Here is a 19429-nt window from a genome sequence, read left to right as displayed (position 1 = left end):
CTACCTCAAATTGGAGGTATTACATACATACATACATACATACATATGTCGAAGAGTATTTTCTTTATTCCCTTTCTTGTATTACACAGCTCATGAATCAGCAACTGCATCCTAGTATCACAAAGTATATGATCAACTAAACCATAAAGAGAGTTGAGTGATCGTGGGTTATGTGGCTAAATTCTAAACTAGGTTCAAAAGGATCATGGACTCTCTACAGGTAACTTCAAAGTGGAGCATGGAATATGAGATGCGACTGAGGACATATGTTTGGTAATGCTTACGGCTACACACAAATGGCCGTGGTTAGATTTGGGCGTCTCAATTAGTTCATTCATTTGTTAGTTGTCTAATTTTATAGATCTCCCAATTCTGATCATTCGGAGAAGACTGCCAATTAAGTTTCAGAAGTGAAAAAAAGATGTAAAATGGTGAATTTCTTCTTGGTAAAATGTGACTCCTTGATATTGTCATCCTCAAGACCGGAAGTCCTGTTTATTGAGATGTTCCCTTCTTGATTACAAATATGCCATGCTATCTACAAAATAATACGTTATGTTGTACATTGGATAAACTTGAAGCATCTCAAATAGAAAGACTAAATTGGATGCAAACTTTCTTTTGGAATCCTTGCCTTGCCAATATAAGAAGAAGCCAATTGGGATGGATTCGGATCCAACGACCGAGCTCAAATATCCAGATCAGCACAAAATAGTAGATACGGGTCCACCATAGATCCGATCCGATCCGAATCCGCTGCTCAGAGTCAGAATATGCCAAACTCCGCCTCCACTCGTCTTTCCAACTGTCGGGAGTTTTTTTTCTCCAAACCCATTCGTAGCCACGCCCGTAAGCTCTCAGTATGCACAGTTCTGTTGCCAGGGTCTTTCTCGTCACTTCGTTCCCAAAATAACCCCCAGTTTCTATTCCTCTGCCTCAATTATAGTCGCCAAATTTCTTCCCACCTTCCTCCTCCTCTCCCTCTCTCTTTAACCCTCACTTCCCTGAAAACCTTACCCTCCCCCCCTTCTCATCTTCTCCTAATCCTTCTTCTCTTCCCATTTCCTCCTCTTCTTTCGCCTTCTCTCTTTCTCCCCGCTTCTACGTCTCATTTGATGCCCTTTCGCCTGGATTAGGGTTCTCGTGTCGTTGGTTTTCGAGTCGATCTGGAGCGAGAGATGGTGGCGGGATCGAGGTTTGACGGGGGCAGTCAGCTAGTCTCCTACAGGATCCGGAAAACCATCCAGTCCATCAAGGAGATTGTCGGAAACCACTCTGACTCTGACATCTATGCCATGCTCAAGGAGACCAACATGGATCCCAATGAAACCGCCCAGAAATTACTCAACCAAGGTTGAGAATTTTGATATCTTTGCCTTTGGTTTACTTTTGTATTGTTTTCTGCTTTATGCTTTATGCCGCCTGACACCTAATTGCTTGCATACAAGGTTTAAATTAGGAACTTGAATGTGTCTTGTCTTGAGATGAGTTTGAAGACTCCCTTGTTCCCATGAATGTGAACTAATGTGATTCGTAAGGTTTTATTAGTGTATGCGTGATGAATTGTTGTCCAATATTAATAAGATTTTGACTTTAACTCGTTAGATAGTCTTTTCCATGTGTACATTGGACTTGCTACTCGTTTGCTTCAACAAATTCTCTTCCTCTGTTCATGTTTTAATTATTTCAAGATGTCCATTTGTAGACTAGTGTAGATGAAGAATTATAGTATCAGTTATGAAGAGTTAGAAACAACACTTATTATAGTATGTTGAGAATAAGATAATGAAGGAAAGAGATTGAAATGTAGTCGTTTCTAATTTTATCTGGTCTTATATATCTTTGCAATGGTGACTTCCGCATTATGCCCTTTGTACAACTTTTGATGCAATTAACTGTAAAAAGAGTCAGCAAGAAAAATAAGAATTTCAAAGATATATAAATGCAATCTACTAGTACATAATTATAAGTAATATAATGGCTAGTCATAATTTACTTAGATATAGTGGGCTTGCTGTATAGTTCTCACAATATGGCCAATTGCATAGGGAATATATCTAGGCTAATGCTCTCTAGGAAAGGGAGCATATAGGCATATAAGGGAACAAATGCAGGTATTCATCAATTAAGTTGATATGTTGCTATGACCTAGAAGAGACAAAAGATCATTATTATTGTCATCAAGTAGACATTTTCGACAGATCCTCTTGCTTTTAAGTTAGCATTATTAAGAACAATAATTTCTATGCATGTTTATTCTACTATTTTTCATGAACATTACAGCTTTGGGTGAACTAGTTCCTCCTATGAGCTTAATCTATACTTCTTTTTATATATTGTAGATCCATTTCATGAGGTCAAAAGGAAAAGGGACAAAAAAAAAGAGGTATGCCACATATGCATAATCATCAAGCCGTTAGCTTTCTATAATTCGGATATTGTATGATGTTTTGGTTAATGTTAACTTTGTTCCAAACTTCCTGTATACCTTGATCCTTTTAGTATTTTTAGATTCATTTAATTTATTTGTCTTGGCTTTCTTGTGTTGTACAAGTCCATGCATATTAGCATCTTGGTCTTTTGTGAACTAAATATATAGATGACAGTGCTGAAGCTATTTCTATATGTTTTTTGCATGTGGAGCTTGGCATTTTCTTAGCATGGCCTAGTGGATTTGGTTCAGATTGGACATATATATTGAGCACCATTGTTGCAATATCCACTTTTGGTTCAACACTGTGTTTATATCTTATGTCCTTGCATATTGGAAAGTGATGATTGTGAGATAATGCATGCTCTAAGAGGATATATGCATGCCATATGGCCTCTTTTGTGAAACTCTTTCTGTACTCTTTAGAGGTTCTCCATGAAAATTGTCTTGTAGGCATTTCTTATGTACTACTTTTTGTAGTCAATTAAGCTATTATTTTGATTGTATCAAAGTTTCCTTTTCATATCTATTCTTGGCTTAGAAAGATTTGTATTATGGCTTCAGCATACAGGTTACAAGAGTTCTAGTGATTCTAGAAAGCAAGTGGAACATAGCATACAAACAGCAAAGTCCCATGCTCCATGGTTTGACAATGATCATAGGAGAGCTTATACTCGAAATCCAACATCCGGTAATACAAAATCCTGTCAGATCTTATATTTGGTTACATACAAGATTAACAAAAAATGTGCTGTAGGCACTCTATATTCATTAATAAGAAGTTTGAAGTTCTCCTGATTCGACTGTAAATGGTATCTTCATGGAATTCATTTTTGAGCCTTTTAGTCTAAAAGTTCTAATTTGAAAGTGTTATCTGTTGAAATTACTGTATCTTTTGATGTTGTGTGAGAAACTATACAAGAAGTTTAGAGTGGAGTAAAATATCTGTAACTTATCTGACAGAAATGGTCTTTTTATGATAGCTCACCACAAATTTTCTCTTACTTCTTACTAGTTTTGTAATTTGAGAGATTATGGGCTGTTGTAGGTTACAAAGCATCATATATTGGTGAGAGAAGCATTATGTAATGGGTGCATATATGCACAGGACTTGTTTTATTTGATTCATTTTGGTTCCATTTGGAACATGAGCTCGCGACATTAAGAGAAGTCACCTTCTAGCTTTTGCTATAGTCTTGACTCCGTTGTATGTTAGATGTGTGATCAATGCAGAAATTGTGACCAGTATGAAAGTAATGAACTACCGAATTTTGGGATCATTGTGAATCAGTTAATTATAGATTGTGGAAAAGAAAATGAGTGCATATGTTCGAATTCCCTACTTAAGGAGAAACCAACATATTGCTGTGTGCCATACTATTAATGATTTGGATGACTTTTGTACTCAAAGACCTGTATATAATTAATTTACAAGGTACACTTTGTTAACAAGTCAAAATGCCTTTCGTGAGATTTAAACAGTGTTTTGTAAGGTGCTTGAGGTGGCCATCTTGGCGGCACACTGATGGCCCTACAAATATGGATTGCAGTTGGGAAATGGTGGGCAGGCTGCCTTGGGTGGGCCACCTTGTTGCTTGATGGGTGAGTGACTCAAGGTAGGTTAGAGAAGGGAACTCAAATAAATAGTCAAGAAGAGGATCCACTAAGAGATTCTGGGAGAGGAACAAAGAAGTAGAGAAAAGGTAGTGAGAGAATAGTTGATGTATTTGAAGGAGAGGAAGAGGAGCGAGAGGTTGGGAAGAAGGCAAAGAGAGGAGGGGACCTAATGAGGCTAAGGTTGTTGAGGTTGAGGGAAGTCACTTTTGGGTGGGGAGAGGAAGTGGAGCAGGGGACTCGGGTTTAGTTGCATGGGGGTGGAGTCAAGTGAGCTCCGTTTTGAGAGTCTCAAGTGGGTCATCTAGGGCTTGTTTCACAAGCAAGAGATGGAGGCCTTCTTGGCTTAGAGAGGAAGTCAGGTGGAAAAGGAGGATAAAGGGGAGGATACAAAGCGTTCTCATGATTATTTTTGGTCAGGAAGAGTCTTGGACCTAGTCCCTTGGGTGTTCTCTCTCTAATCTCCATTTAAAGTGATGAGATTTGAGGGGAGAGAGGAGAGCAAGTTGGGGGATTATTATTAATTTTTATATACTATATTATTATATATTAAAAATTATAATATAGACTATCATATATAATTATTTTATTTTACATATAAAAAATGCTAAACCATTTTAGCGTTCACCTTTTGTCTAAGCGTTATGCATGGAGTGACCGCCTACAACCGATGGCTCATTTTAAAATATTGGGTCAAACAATAACTCCCTCACAATATGTTTGTTGCAAGTAAGTGAATGGAAAGAAGTCCAATTGTTTCTTGCACATCCAATTTGTCTTTTAGAACTGTCACAGCAAATGGATGGATCTCTATGTTTTTCTTCTACTATATGTAATGTTTTTCATGAGCCTGTCCTCTCTGATATATGTAGATTTTTGATACAATAGTGCACAAAGAAATGTGAATCAGAACTTTTTGAATTTATATCTGAAGGATAAGAGATAATTAGATGCAGGTGTCAGTCGGGAATTTCGTGTAGTGAGGGACAACAGGGTGAACCAAAACATGGACAATAAGTTGGGAAGTTCTCAACATCCACCTTCTGGAAATGAGCAATTATTGTCTAATATTCCTGACAAGAGGTGTGCTTTCTTTTGCTCTCTCTTTATAACTTTTATCTGCAGCTCCTTAGTGTTATTGTTGAGTGTTGTGGAAATAGTTCTATGCCTATGACAGTGCTCTCTCCATTGAGAGAAATAATCAGGCCGCATAAGTAAATGCATGCATCTACATTCTACATTGTCAGCTTTTGACAGAATATGCTTATCCACATCTATCTACATTTGTGTGTAGATCTGTTTTCTTTCTCATACATATGTATACTATATATAAACACACACTCAGGGGCAGAGAGAGAGTTGGACTTGTTTCTGTAGTATTTTTCTATCTCAGCTGTCGTCTGATCTTTATTTCTGAATGTAGAACATAATGACTAGATATGTATACATTGTTCCCTCTCAATCTCTGTCCTTTATTATCTGAAGAGGGACTCAAGTTTATTATATCTTAATTGTTCAATATGCTGAAGGTCAAGTTGGACCTCTGATTTATTATTCTTGTGCTATTTGATAGGCTCTGCGGGCTATCTTGTTTTGTGGATCATGAATTTCTATTTTTCAGTTTGTGCATCGTTCTATAATTAGCCACTGGCACAAAATATTGCCTGTAAAATATAGATATTAGATACTTCTTCTGTTGTACATGATAGCTGATTAGGCTGATACCATATTCTTTGATATGGTTTATGTGCAAGTTTGTAAAATTAGTCTAATTGGTATATATGTATATCAATGATACCAGTGCTATTTCTCCTGTGCAGCAAGCCTTATCCATCCTGCTGGTAGTGTGTCTGTTTCTTACATTAATTTGCTCAAAAAAAAAATGTAGATATATTCATACCTGTGCTCATTCATTGTTAATCTGGGCAGCTTTGCTGGGGTTCTGACTGATGAAAAGCTCTTTTCTAACACAAATTTGGATGGGTACCGTTTGTCAGAAGGCTTAAGTGGCTCTGGACTTCATTCTACAGATGCAAATCCCAGTGGCAGTAGTAAGCCATTACTGCCTGAACAGACGCATGATTCATTTCAAAATTCTCAGGCGAAAAGAAAATCCCAATATAATCTTCAGAAACATTCTAAACCGACATTGACCAGCTCTGTGGCTGGAGTATGCTCGTCATCTTCTGATCCAGTTCATGTTCCATCTCCGGACTATAGACTGGCTGGAACAGTCCGGGCTATTGGACGTGAAGCAGGAGTAAAGGGTCTTAGGAGGCAGCGTTTTGATCGTTCAGCCACTAAATCACCTTCCTCCATGAGTTCCACAGATCCTATGGGGAAGGATATTTCTTCTTCAGTAGGATCATCTGACCACTCTACTTCCATGTCTAAGGGAAGTCAATTTATCCAGATGCCTGCTTCACAGTCTACCATGCATTCAACATCTACTAGTAGATCGTCCTCAGGCACCCAACATTATAATAAAGTGCACCTGCAATCAATGGGTCGCCAGAAAGGTATTGATCTACATGCATTGAAACCTTGGTAGTTTTACTAGGATATTTCTAGTAAATAAGCACAATTACATAATCTTAGTATATATATCCTTGTTGTGCATTTATTTTACCCATCACACTTAACTTTTAAGTTGACTTCTTGCTTTCCTAGTATCTGTTGGGATGAAACTTGAAACACTGTTTGCTAGTTGATATTGTCATTCAATTGGTTTAGAGGGTTTCAGATTTGCAGGAGATAGCAAATGTCGATTAGCCTCATTGATCATTCACTTATTTTAGGAATAAAAATGCTGTTTAGTAAGTATTTGCTTATGTTAACTTATAAAAGTAAGATCTCTTTTGTCAATCTTTAGAACGTAGACAAGGAAAGGGGCTTTTGTATATTTAATTGCATTTGATTTTTTTGATTTAGCATATAAAACAGGGGTCCATATATTTTTTATAGTCAATATACATTTTGTTATAATAAAATACACATAATTTATATATGCGGTACACATTAGAGTTCATTATTGTAAACCGAAAAATCAAATGCATTTAAATTGCAAAAGCCTCACAAGGAAATTAATCATTTTCGTGCACATATAGCTGATTAAATCTTCAATGTATCTAAAGGATGATTAGGCTAAAATCATTGGAGGAAATTTGGTGTGTTAAACAATCATGAAGATTTTACTTTATTTTCCCTTAAGTCCTGACTCCTGATACATATCTATAATACTAAAGATGTAGTTGGTTGTTAGTGATGCGGTTGTTATACTAAATAATTTATGATAAACTAAATATTTAGGTGTAATGAACACCATATGTGTTTTGCTAATTTCACCTACGTTTGCTCTGGATTGAACACTTGTATATTGATTATTAGGTTGCTTCTTTTTTCTCTTTCAACTGAGTCATCCTGTGGTTTAGCAACTTATTTACTGTTTAAATGTAGGGAGTGCATGTTGCAAATTGACATAAATATTAGCGACCGTTTCTTAAGTTTACTTGTTATTGCAGAACAATGTCAATCAAGAGTAGATGTGAACGATAGAATATTAATTGAGTTGAATAAGTAGATGTGAGCTTCTGGTGAAATATATGGTCGAACTTGTTTTGTACCTTTGTTGGTTTTGTTACGTTGTAATTCTGAATTGCTCTTCTGCAGTGGTGCAGCCCTACATGGAGTGGAAACCGAAGACATGTCAGAAGCCCACTATCGACAGTTCTGTTGTGATTGAAAAACAGACAGCTTCTCATACTGACAATACTAGCAATGCTAACATGTTAGATGCTGTGAGCTTGTCGGAGAAACTCTTACAAGCTAATATATCTGAGGACCAGCATGTAATCATACCACTGCATCTTCAAGTGCCAGAATCAGAGCGTACACGGCTGACATTTGGCAGTTTTGGTGCTGGATTCGACTCTGTTGCAGGAGCAACGTCTGCTATTCAGGAATCTGAAAGTTCTAAACAGTTGGGTAACTTTTTTCTAGTTTCACCTTTATTTTCTGTATGATATTATCTTTTAGCATCAGATCAGCATAGTAGAGTTAAAAGTCTTGCAGCATGGTAACATTATGAGATATCAACTGTCTTAGAAAGTGTGCACAAATTGAGGCTTGTCTTTCAGATAATATCTTGCATTTCATATCTATATGATCAAGTAGTTTAGTTTCAGTTGCGACTTTTGTTTGGAGAGAGAAATGGATAGAGCCCAGTTATAATTTATTAAGTCAGTCATGCGCTCTTTTATTCTGAATATGGGAATTTATATTGTATATTCAATTTGTTTGCTGGCAGTATATTATCATCACTTCCCATGGATTCCAGCAAGGTTGTGCCTGATACCGAGCACAAAGATGTGGATGATGATGCAAAGTCACCAGAATTTGAATCTTCCGCATCAGCTGTAGAGTCAGAAGAATCACTGCCTGAAAATGAGTCTTTCAATGTACAGGGTGTTGAAAGCTATGCAGATATTGGGTTGGTTCGAAGTAATAGCCCTCCCTTTAATTCTGCAGAAACACAAGTACTACAAGAGCCTGCAAGCTTACCTAACTTCACAGTAAGTGCAACTAATTGGTAACTAGTTTGCAAAACAGAGGAACTTACGATTATTTAATTCAAACTTAATTGACAATTGGAACTTTGAGGCATGTATGGAAGAAGTAGAAGATAAGTTCATGTGGATACTTACTGTTTGATAACATTATATCCTGTTTATCTGCTTAACAGTTGGTGACTATACCTCTTTTCTAAGTTATCAAACTTTATGTTTGAAGCAGACATATGATCGCCAAACAAGTTATACTCCATTTCTCAAAACAGTGATGGAATCTAATCATCATTCCCAAGGATTAAATTCAACATCTGAGGTAGTTGTGCTTTCACTATTTTGATATTTCCCTCTTATCCTAATTGTCATGGACTCAGCTCTTATCCAGTGATGGAAGGGCCTATCTTTTCACCAAGGGTGCTCTGGTCCCATTGAATTTGATTTGTGATATCACAAATCGCTTCATGCAGTGGCAAAAGAATGCCAGGACCTCACCAAGCATTTGTGGGGATCTGGGTCTGTCCATTTCTCAGCTTACCACTGTCTTTTGATCAGTCTCTTTCATATATCAGTTGCAGTTAGAGGGTCATTAAGTGAATAGTCATCAGATTTGGTGTTTTGTTTATATATCTAGCATGTTACTTCTATATTTTTTAGCACTGGTATATTACCCCAGGTTCATATTTCTTTTTCTGCAGGCTCAGAGTATGCATGCAGCCAGCAATAGTTCTTCCATGGCTGTGGGGCAGCAGCAACAGCCAGTTCAGCCGCAACAGGTTACCCAGCTGTACCCGCAAGTCCACATCTCGCACTACCCAAATTTTATGCCATACCGCCACATCTTTTCTCCTGTCTATGTCCCACCAATGGCCTTGCCTAACTATTCTGCTAACCCTGCATATCCCCATCCATCGAATGGTAACAATTATGTTATAATGCCAGGGGGTAGCTCCCAGTTAACTGCTGGTGGTGTGAAGTATACAAACTCACAGTACAAATCAGTTCCTCCTGGTAGCACCGCTGGATATGGAAATTACACCAATCCAGCTGGTTTCACAATCAATTCCCCTGGTACTATAGGTGGTGCACCTAGTATCGAGGATGTGACCAGGATCAAATACAAAGACAACAGCCTCTATGTTCCGAATCCACAGGTATGATCTGACTGCAGGTCTTTATGTTTAAATAGCTGCTCTCCCTTGATTGGATGCTCATTACTCGTGTTTGACAACACTGAGGTTTGCCTTTTGTTAACATCTATTGGAATTAACTTTTTTTTAGTTAATTATTGGAATTAACTTTGAAGCACATAATTATGCCAAGTCAGACATTTTCTTCTTCCCAATTCTTATTCTCCTACACCTGGCAAATTATGCAAGTCTTATTCCTGTGCTACTTTCTGATAGGATGGCCTGAAACATGCTTTTAAGTGCTATTCCATTAGCTGCTCATTTCTATCATCCATTAAGTCATTCATAATAATTTTGAATGTTACAGGCAGAGACGTCTGATATATGGATTCAAACGCCAAGAGAGCTCCCAAGTTTGCAAGCATCACCATATTACAACTTACCAGGACAGACTCCACATGCAGCGTTCATGCCCACCCATCCTAGCCATCCTTCTTTCAATGCCACAGCACAATCGTCTCATGTACATTACGGAAGTTTGTACCATCCACCGCAGGCCACCTCCATCGGCAGTCCTCATCCTTTGGTACCCCAACAGGCCCCGCCTCCCATGGGAGGAAGCATCGGGGTTGGTGTGGCTGCGCCAGGGCCCCAGCTTGGGGCCTATCAACAGCCGCAGCTTGGTCATCTGAATTGGACGACCAACTTTTGAAGGAGTTCCTCTTATGCCTGTAACTAGGAACGAAAGTAGCATATTGTATGGATGGGTGACTATGCTATGCTTGTAGGAGATAACGTTTTTTGTGCATCAGTGCTGTCTATTTAAAAGTAACAGTGTAGCCATTCTCCCATCCTCTTCAACAATGCTCCTTTGTTCTCCCCAAGTAAGCTTTTCCTGCACACAGAATAGCTTAGTCGTGAAATTTGCGCACGATGTCAAATTATGTGCAGAAATAATGTCATTATGGCGACTAGAGATGTTAATCAGTCCAAAGTTATACGTCCAGGATTAGGTAGATACTACTAGATGTAATGTGCTGATAATGATTTTTAACGGACACTAGTACTTATATTTTTCACTTAATTCACCATCAACTACGATTCTGCAAGCAAAAATAATGTTAAATGGATCAACCAAAGCACAACGACATTGGGTGAAAGATCTCCGACGTGACGTTCCGGATTCGGAATAACCTATACGACCCACCTAACCTATATGACCCACCAAAGTGAAGAATAAAAATACAATCAACTTTCTCTATTCTTAAGGTGTAATTAGACATCATTAGCACCTCACTAGGATTACAATATCCGATATATCGCACGTCATACTAGTGACACCTTCCTTTCATCAACAAAAGTTACAATACAATGACGAACATCTATAAGGACCCCGATGAAAGAAAGCGAAAAATATCAGAGCAAGAAGGGTTACCACCGTCCAGTATTAAGACTGGAGAGATCGGCATCTCTTGCTTGGGATAAGAACGGGCCCATCCATCTGAACCCCGTTTTGTCTAGCAAACAATTCTTTGGATAACTGTCAATACTAATTGTAACTAGTTACTAAAATATAGTTGTTGTCTCTATTTTGTTCCTGTATATGTACATGGTTGGTCTTCATCCATCAAACAAGAAGAGATTCGTCACATTAACATCGGAACCATGAATCCAAAATTCGACCCAATCAATCGCGTAAACTTATTGGACTAAGCTGGTTACAGTAATCATTTGGATCAAAAGGAATACAGCTAACTTGGCTTTATAGGGTCTGCAGAAACAAGATAAAAAGGAAAAAAAAGAAGGCATAAATATAACGTCAATGGAGAACAAATCAAAGAGTTATAAGATGTCCTGACATTCTACTGCATCGCATATCACCAGATACTCAGACATCAAAATATATGCTAATTTAAACCTCTGCATGTTCAAAGAAGTAGGTTGAAAGAAGTTCAATTTGGACTATCATTGCTGGGGAAGAAAGATTTGCACTACCAGTTCTTAAAGCAGTTAACTGCTTTCGGTAAAACAGAACATGGTAAAATGGAATTAGCTATTATTCTTTACATCATCTAAAATAACTGCAAACTAGAATCACACAATTAATTGGTGAATCAATCTGCATCAAGAAAAGCAAGATGGTTGGAATTTGATATATTTCTCGGGAACCAGACCAGAAGTTGCAACATACTGTCTTTGAGCAAACTAAATTACTGCAGACACATCTATTAGGACGTAATTTTCTGCTGAAAAAGAACAAAGTAGTACAGCAGAGCCTTTGATAGTATTACCTCACTAGATTTTCAGTGCTACACCATATAAAAAGTACATCATGAAGAAGGGTAAAGAAAACAGGCAGAATTTATTAAAAATATACCGTCAATCACTGAATAAATTGTCCAAGACAATAATATCAGTGAGCTGAAAGGAATTTACATCGCATGATCAACTAAACATCATCCAAATTGATGGATCAACAAAAGCAATACCTACCCAATTTTCACACATAAAATTCACGGTGTTCTGATTATAACTTAAGCACTCCATGAAAATAACTTCAAAGATCTTACCAGCTTCCCCAAATTCTGGTCCTAACACACAAATGTACACACACATACAAACACATGTTCTACAATAATAGGAAAGCATTTTTCAGACTTTCAAATACCATTCAAAAAAGAAAAGATTTGAAATAATCTTTTGCGCACCTTCTAAAGGAGAGTAAAATGACCATTCCTTCTTGGAAGAAGCAGATCTATAGTCTTCTTGCTATTGCTAAAGTACAATTAGTTTGTGATTGATGGAGCATAACCAAATCTTCAACATAATCAAGATAGTAATATCATTGCAGACCAGAATAGCATTGTGGTATTTTCTGTTCAGATGTTCACAACATTGTATTTAGTACAAAGGAAAAAAAATATCCTGAGACAAGGTACTTCCGAATCTAGCTACCACTAATATTGAATAAAGCATAACAAAGTCTTGAATGAAACTAGCAAGTCAATGAATATATCAAATTGGCTAGAGTGCTGCATAACCATTTTTATTGTTCATAAGCATGTCTTTCTAAATCCAGCATAACTATGTGATGCTCATCCAATCTCATATTATTAGTCATTCAGAATCCTTTATTCAGAATAGAAGGCCTTTTCTCAAGATAGGAAAACCGATAAACAAGATAGCATTGGATGTAAAATCTTGCTTCAGGGGAGAACCCAATGCCAACTCTCTACAAGGATCTCACTACTCTTCTCTTTGGAAGGAAAGAAAGTAAAATAAGCACTATACATATGAAAGAAAAGAAAAAGTAGAAGGACCTCCAAGTTTATCCATCTCTATACCTTTCAAGTGGGAAGGCTCTCTTGCCTCTTCGCTGAGAGCCTCTTCAGGAACTCGTAGGTAGTGATCATAGTAGTTGCCGACATCGACATCGACGCCCATCTCGGGCCGAGCCCCCGGTAGCATGCACCCCACCCACCTTCCCGTAATAGGCTCCTTACTGTGCGCCCGATTGTCATCGGCCCCTCCTCCCCGCAGTCAATCACCTGCATCCTTGTCTTAATTGTATCCAATGGCATCGTCACCAGTGCCGCCGCCCCCCCTGCCATTGCAGCGCTCAATCCATGCACCACTACCACTGTCTTGTTCCCCGGCTTCAAGCCCCCACCTCCACTGCCGCCTTTCTCCTCATTGCCTACCTCTTCAACCCCACACCGGTAGCGACAGAGGTAGTATCCGGCTCCGCCCCAAATTATCTTCTGAGAGATGGAATAGGACGCCCACCATACAGCATTGGATGGCGCATAGGTCAAGATAGACATCCCAAATCCACGGTAGAGACCTCGAATTCCATCGGAAGTTAGGATTTTTCTGAAAGCATCAAGGCCACCGCGGTACCCGGAGGCAGTGGATCGATAAGAATTGCTCTGGACCATGAGTCGCTGGCTAACGACATCAATTGGTGTCCAGACGACTTGGGCGGCGACCGCAGCGCTAAGTCCGGCGGCGGCGCCGGCAGCCGTGGAGGCGGCGGGCTCGGAGACGCCAAGGCGAAGGACGGTTGTGCCGACGGCACTCTTGGTGATCTCGAGCGCCGCCATGTAGAGGGCGCGTGCGGGGATGGTGCCGGCGAGGGAGGTGGCGAAACCGCGGTAAAAGGCGAGGGGACCCTCGCGGCGGAGGATGAAGGCTGCGGCGGCTGTGGCGGAGGGGAACGGCGGCTGCGACACCTGGAGCCGGGTCTTGAGGACGACGGCCGGGTAGAGGGCAGCAGAGACGACAGAGAAGAGGCCTGCGCCAAGGAAGAAGAAGCGAGACTTGTCGAGCTTCTCCCAGTCGATGTCCGCCGGGAGTTGCAGCTCCGACGAGGATTCCTCCACCTCACCCTGTAACTCCGACCCCATCGCCGCCGTCCTCTTCCGGAGCTCCATCTCGTGCCTCGTAGTTGTCTACGGCCTTCCCTTCATTTCGGCGAGATAGAACAAAGCCCTATCTCTAACCCCAATCCTAATCTATCCTCTCTCTTGCTGTCGAGAGATACGAACTTGAGATTTAAAGAAGACTCATTCGGGAGGAGTATCTCTCTCCTGTGTGCTTCTCGCCGTGCAGCGCGGCCATCTTTGCCGTTGATATCGGCGGCGGCGAACAATTCTAGGGTTAGGGTTCGCAGGACGGAGGGAGGAAGTAATGGAGACAAAATGGAAACGGGGAAGCTTCTTGAGGAGAAAAGTAACGGAACGGATTTAGTTAAGGGTGTGTTAATTTGTGCCGTTAACCGACAAGTGTCGATCGTAGCACCGGGAAAGGAGCAAGAGCGGCGAAAGTGACGTTGAAATGGAAGAGAAACGCCTACTGGGAAGATGATATCCGTACGGTGGCTGTAAGTTTGCTCAAAAAGGTTCGGTCGGTAATAAATATGTATGCGTGGAGGACCAGGACTAAGATGCAATGCTATAGGATAGGAGTGGACTCGTGTTAAATAATGCAGCAATTCGGATAAGGTTCAAAATTTGAGTCACCCTGTTACTCTCGCACTTTGTCCAATTTGGAGGTTTAAGGTGTTCCATCTTTTCTCTATTATGCAAATTGGGCCTGTCAGCCCAATTACGTAGAATGGTGGGCTTGGGCTAAGTTTCGAGGCAAATATATTCGAAGAAATCTTAATTTATTTATTATTTCAAACTATTTGGATACATCTTCTCAATCATAATCCATAAGCATATGGAAACAATGACGAATTCCATCTTCGGAGAACAAAAGCAAACACTTAACTCGTTAGTAACGAAAGCTTAAGTAGCATCACACTGACACCCATTTAGTGGTTCCAATACCCCCTGCCACTGGTAGCCGACGGCGACCTCATCTGGTCGAACCACCCCCAGTTCTCTGGATTCCGATTCGCCGGTGACAAGGCCTCCGGCCTCGGCGTGAACGGCCCCGCCGACCCCCTCCACGTCCCGACGCACCCCAAGATAACTTCCCCAAGCTTCCCCTCCCCAATTGCCTCGTACACCTTCTCTATGTACTCCCCTGGGCTCACCTTCTTCTCTCCCGTCAACATCTCCGTGCCCACTTCCTCCCTCACAAACTTATACACCGGATAAGTCCTGCACTTCCTTATCCTACTCCCCACAATGAAATCCCCATTCGTGAACCTCTCCCTCGCCTTCTCCACCTCCTCCTTTAGTCTCTCCCTGAGCTCCTCTTGGAACTTGGGTATCCTCTTGAACGCCGCCATGCCTTCCTCGCTCCCTTCCAATGCCTTATCCACCAACACTTCCCTCAATTGAAGCATGAGAGCGTATGCTGGGTTCCCTGGGTCATCAATGTAAGAGAAAACCGGCTGCCTCTCGACCACCTGGAGGAGCTCCTTCTCGCAGAACCTCGCATCCGACAAGGTGCCGTCGTCGGAGACGTACAACGCCTTCCTCGCCGCTTGCACGACTGCGTGCTTGACTACTTGTTTTAGATTCTCTTCCAACTGCCTCAAGTCGATAGCTTGGCATAGACCCACCATGTAAGTGGCCATCATGAGCCTTAAGATCTCGATGGCCTCCGCGCTCTTGCGCGCGGAGATGAGGCCGAGGGAATTGACGTCCTGGTTGTGCTGCTCTGCGCTCTGGACATGGGTGGTCACCGGGTTGGCTAAGTACTGGAGCTCTGAGCAGTAGGCGGCCATGGCGATCTCCGCTCCTTTAAGACCGTAGTCCAAGCTGGGATCTTTGCCGGCGCAGAGATTGGAAGGCAATCCATCGTTGTAGTAGTCGCATACTAGCTCTGAGAATTGCGCGAAGACTAGCTTCCCTATCGCCGCCAAGGCGATACGGAGGTTATCCATGGAGACACCGATAGGCGTCCCCTGGAAGTTGCCGCCGTGGAGGGCGATGTCGCGGGCGACGTCGATAAGGGGGTTGTCGTTGACGGAGTTGATCTCTCTCTCGATCGAGTGAGTCGCCATTCTTATTACCTCAATCTGAGGGCCGAGCCATTGCGGCGAAGTGCGCAGAGCGTACCGGTCCTGCTTCGGCTTCGTCAACGGCTCGCGCTCGTGGCGGAGCTTGGCTTCCTTCATGTAGTCGCTGCCGTCCAAGAGGAACTCCATGATGGCCGCCGACTCTATCTGGCCCGGGTGGTGCTTGAGCTCGTGGGTCAACGGGTCGGTGAATTCAGGCTTCCCCTGCATCGCCTCGCAGAACATGGCGGATAGGATAACGGATAAGACCGCCAGTATGTTTGCATCGTAGCACACCGTCGCCGCCACCGCCGATCCCACGGCGGTGCCATTGACCAATGCGAGCCCTTCCTTGGCTTGTAGATCGAACGGCGCCCCGATTCCCGCTCGCTTCAACGCCTCGGTCGACGTGATCTCCTCGCCTTCCGGCGTCGCCACCCTGGAGTTATGCCGGCCGGTGAGCACCCCGGCGATGTAGGACAGCGGCACGAGGTCGCCGGAGGCGGTGATAGTGCCACGTAGGGGGAGTTTGGGGATCAAATTATGGTTCATGAGCTTGGTCATGGCCTCAAGAATCTCCCAACGGATACCGGAATACCCTTGCATCAGAGTATTCGTGCGGACGAGCATAGCCACCTTCGCGTAACTCGGCGGGAGGTGATCTTTGCTTATCACCCCAGCGTTAAGAAATCGAATGAGCTCCGTTTGCAAATCGGAGGTTTTCTTCGTCCGGCGATGCGACGTGGCGCCAAATCCGGTGGTGACGCCGTACGTGTCCGTCCCGCAGTCAATCTTTTCGGCGACCCAAGCGGCGCTGGCATCCACACGGGTGCGAGCGGCTGCAGAATTCAGCGCGACGGGGACTTCGGAGCGGCGGGCGATGGCGGCGACTTGGGCCACGGTGAGGTTGGTGCCCTCGATTTCGACGGCGGAGAGGTTGGAGAACTGGGTGAGCATCCGGTGGACCTCGTCGAAGTGGGCCGAGGCCATGGCGTCGGCGGCGGCTTTCCAGTGGGGCGGGTTGGGGATGTGGGCGGTGCCGGAGACGGCGATGGGGTTGATGCCGTCGGTGGGAATTGGGAGGGTTGGGGGACGGAAGGAAAAGGCCGGGCGAGTGGAGTCGTTAAGGGAAGCCATGATTGATGTGAATTGGTGATGATTATCGTTGAGGTGTGCTGCTCTTGGAATTGAGAGGAGACTGGGATTTTATAAGCAGCGGTGGTAGAGGAGGGAGGGAGAGGGGAATAACAAAGAGTGGGTGGTTGAATTAATGCGAGTTTGAATTTTTCGGACCAAAGAGCATATGACTAAGTTTTGTCACTTCATGGTTGGTGGGAAAACCGTTCCTGCTGATTGGCCAGACAGGAGATCCAAAAGTTGGAGAAGCGTTATTGGGTCAACAATCTGGTCAATATTGGAGGGGATCGTGGATTTGGTGGGGGTTGGTGGAGGACTTGTGGTTAAGGAGCCTCGACTCTCCAGTGACAAGCATGCCAATTGCTCGGAACGAGCCCGGTAGCCTGACACATCCCGCAATGCATTTTTACTTTACATCCTTTATTATTTTTGAATTACAGAAAAAGTAAAGGATGTAAAAATAAAATTGAGGAATAGGAAGGACTTTCATGGGTTTCATTTTTCTATAGATATTTGAATAGCCTATCCTTCCTCATAATCTATAAGGAAAGAAAAATATGTATAGAAATAATAGGACGTGTCTAAATTACACGTGGGAAAATAATAACGAGAAAGCAACAAGAAAATATTGCATAGGACCAAGAGTGGTGGAGCTATAAATAATAAGGATAACTACATCTAATATTATAAAATAATATGCTAGTGTCATATGATTGTTTACAGGTTTAAAAGGAAAGAAATAAAGAAAAGATAATGATAAAGTAGTATTTTTAATATTTCCTATTAACACTCTTAAAATAAAAAGATTTTTCTCACAATCTAAGAAATCAATGTATACCATAATAATAATATATAGAATGAGAGAGAGTGTGTGTGTATAAAAAATAGGCAATAAATTAGAAGATCTTAATGTAATTAGAAGGAGGAGCAAGGGAATGAACCTTGTATAATTGACTCCCTCTACCAAATGACCTAACAAAGAGCATCAACCGTGGGGATTCACTAGTCAATGGTCATATTATTCATAAATAAAGAAGACGCCCATATCAACATCGAGTCATCAACCACGTTGCTTTGAAAGATTCCTAGAGTTTTCGGATAACGTAGAAAAGGACGGAACGATCCCACCCACTCCTTGACCCAATCTTCACCTAATGAGTGGGCCGAACCTAATTCAATGTGGCCTTGAACTATAGAAATCTGTGAGTGGAAATGGTCCAATTAAGTATAACATTAGTGGGTACTTAACATAATTCAACACCAAAATATGTCATCTATAAGACTACCAACTACTATTTGCTTGCTTTGTTTAATAGCGGCTCTACTCATTTTAATATTTTTTTTTTTTTGCTAAGGAGGGGGGCTATAAGTTATTTTATATTCTAACACGTGCTGCTCCTCATTTTTTGGTAGAAATATTTTAACAAATTCTCACTAAAAACTTAAAAGAACAAAAAATTATATGTTTTTTTTTTATTTTATCAGGTTATATATGTAAATGTAGCACTAACTCACTGATCTTTTTAAATTAATTAAATGAGTTAGTGTCCAAAGATTGTACGGATTAAATTAAGTAATATGACTTTATCCTATTTAATCAGTTTGGCCCTACCACTACGCTCATAACCTCAACCTCTTGACTCGGTTTGGCTCGGCTATCTTGGCTTTCTTTGATCACGACATGAAATTACTTAAATGACGCTCGACATAACTCAAATGAGTGTTTAATTATAACTTAACTACGGTGACGTAATTAACGGGCCGGCATGACTGTAGTTGGAAAATGGAAGAATAAGTTAAGCCCAATTACTAGTAGATCATTGTAGCCTAATAGCTGAATCTTATATGTTTAGGTTTTATGTTGGATTTTAGGTATTTTAAGAGAGAGTTTTGTAGCAAGAGGAGAGAGAACGAAACACATTGTTAAATATCTAAAATTTGTCTCTTATTTTCTCTAATTTGTGGTTAGCTGGGGTGATTAATTATTATTTACTCATAATATTTTCAACATAAATTTTTTTATTTGATATTATTATTAGCTTTAATAATATTTAGTTTACAATAATTTATAATTATTCTATTTAGAAGAGGAGGAAGATAA

The 19429-nt window shown here is 41.3% G+C and overlaps 3 protein-coding genes across 9 annotated transcripts; 1 reads left to right on the top strand and 2 right to left on the bottom strand.

Moving 5' to 3' along the window:
• Positions 1-942: 942 nt before the first annotated feature.
• LOC140780606 (uncharacterized) lies at positions 943-10621 on the top strand. 5 transcript variants are annotated; one of them, XM_073126259.1, is made up of 10 exons: positions 943-1353; positions 2343-2386; positions 2996-3122; positions 4996-5128; positions 5975-6564; positions 7715-8024; positions 8352-8616; positions 8837-8926; positions 9306-9761; positions 10105-10621. In XM_073126259.1, the coding sequence occupies exons 1-10, from the start codon at positions 1179-1181 to the stop codon at positions 10447-10449; spliced, it is 2535 nt and encodes an 844-aa protein (XP_072982360.1). In that variant the 5' UTR covers positions 943-1178; the 3' UTR covers positions 10450-10621. The 5 variants fall into 5 exon arrangements, with proteins under 5 accessions (XP_072982360.1, XP_072982359.1, XP_072982363.1 ...); XM_073126258.1 differs by having other exon boundaries at positions 8834-8926; XM_073126261.1 differs by having other exon boundaries at positions 973-1353; positions 5002-5128.
• On the bottom strand, positions 10048-14592 carry LOC140780608 (uncharacterized). Of its 3 annotated transcripts, XR_012107543.1 has the most exons (3): positions 13082-14428; positions 12446-12612; positions 10048-10632 (listed from the first exon to the last, which is right to left on the bottom strand). XR_012107543.1 is itself a non-coding variant. In XM_073126266.1 (2 exons), the coding sequence occupies exon 1, from the start codon at positions 14168-14170 to the stop codon at positions 13085-13087; it is 1086 nt and encodes a 361-aa protein (XP_072982367.1). In that variant the 5' UTR covers positions 14171-14428; the 3' UTR covers positions 10048-10632; positions 13082-13084. The 3 variants fall into 3 exon arrangements, 2 of the variants coding, with proteins under 2 accessions (XP_072982367.1, XP_072982366.1); XM_073126266.1 differs by lacking the exon at positions 12446-12612; XM_073126265.1 differs by lacking the exon at positions 10048-10632 and having other exon boundaries at positions 12081-12612; positions 13082-14592.
• A 295-nt stretch (positions 14593-14887) lies between these two features.
• Positions 14888-17455, bottom strand: LOC140798794 (phenylalanine ammonia-lyase 2-like). The gene has a single exon (XM_073152847.1). The coding sequence runs from the start codon at positions 17326-17328 to the stop codon at positions 15055-15057; it is 2274 nt and encodes a 757-aa protein (XP_073008948.1). The 5' UTR covers positions 17329-17455; the 3' UTR covers positions 14888-15054.
• Between the last annotated feature and the right edge of the window lie 1974 nt (positions 17456-19429).

The sequence above is a fragment of the Typha latifolia genome, chromosome 1 (genome assembly GCF_019914945.1).
Source record: "Typha latifolia isolate L0001 chromosome 1, TyphaL0001v2, whole genome shotgun sequence".
NCBI classification, from domain to species: Eukaryota; Viridiplantae; Streptophyta; class Magnoliopsida; order Poales; family Typhaceae; genus Typha; species Typha latifolia.
This window is presented reverse-complemented; position numbering and strand designations above follow the sequence as displayed.

What these genes read in the sequence shown, in the direction of transcription:
- LOC140780606 (XM_073126258.1), top strand. Translation starts at nt 1,179, where the DNA reads ATGGTGGCGGGATCGAGGTTTGACGGGGGCAGTCAGCTAGTCTCCTAC. An exon ending in GAATCTGAAAGTTCTAAACA is followed by an intron (nt 8,025 to 8,351) that starts GTTGGGTAACTT and finishes GTTTGCTGGCAG; the next exon opens with TATATTATCATCACTTCCCA. An exon ending in TCTATGTTCCGAATCCACAG is followed by an intron (nt 9,762 to 10,104) that starts GTATGATCTGAC and finishes TGAATGTTACAG; the next exon opens with GCAGAGACGTCTGATATATG.
- LOC140780608 (XM_073126265.1), bottom strand. Translation starts at nt 14,170, where the DNA reads ATGGAGCTCCGGAAGAGGACGGCGGCGATGGGGTCGGAGTTACAGGGT.
- LOC140798794 (XM_073152847.1), bottom strand. Translation starts at nt 17,328, where the DNA reads ATGGCTTCCCTTAACGACTCCACTCGCCCGGCCTTTTCCTTCCGTCCC.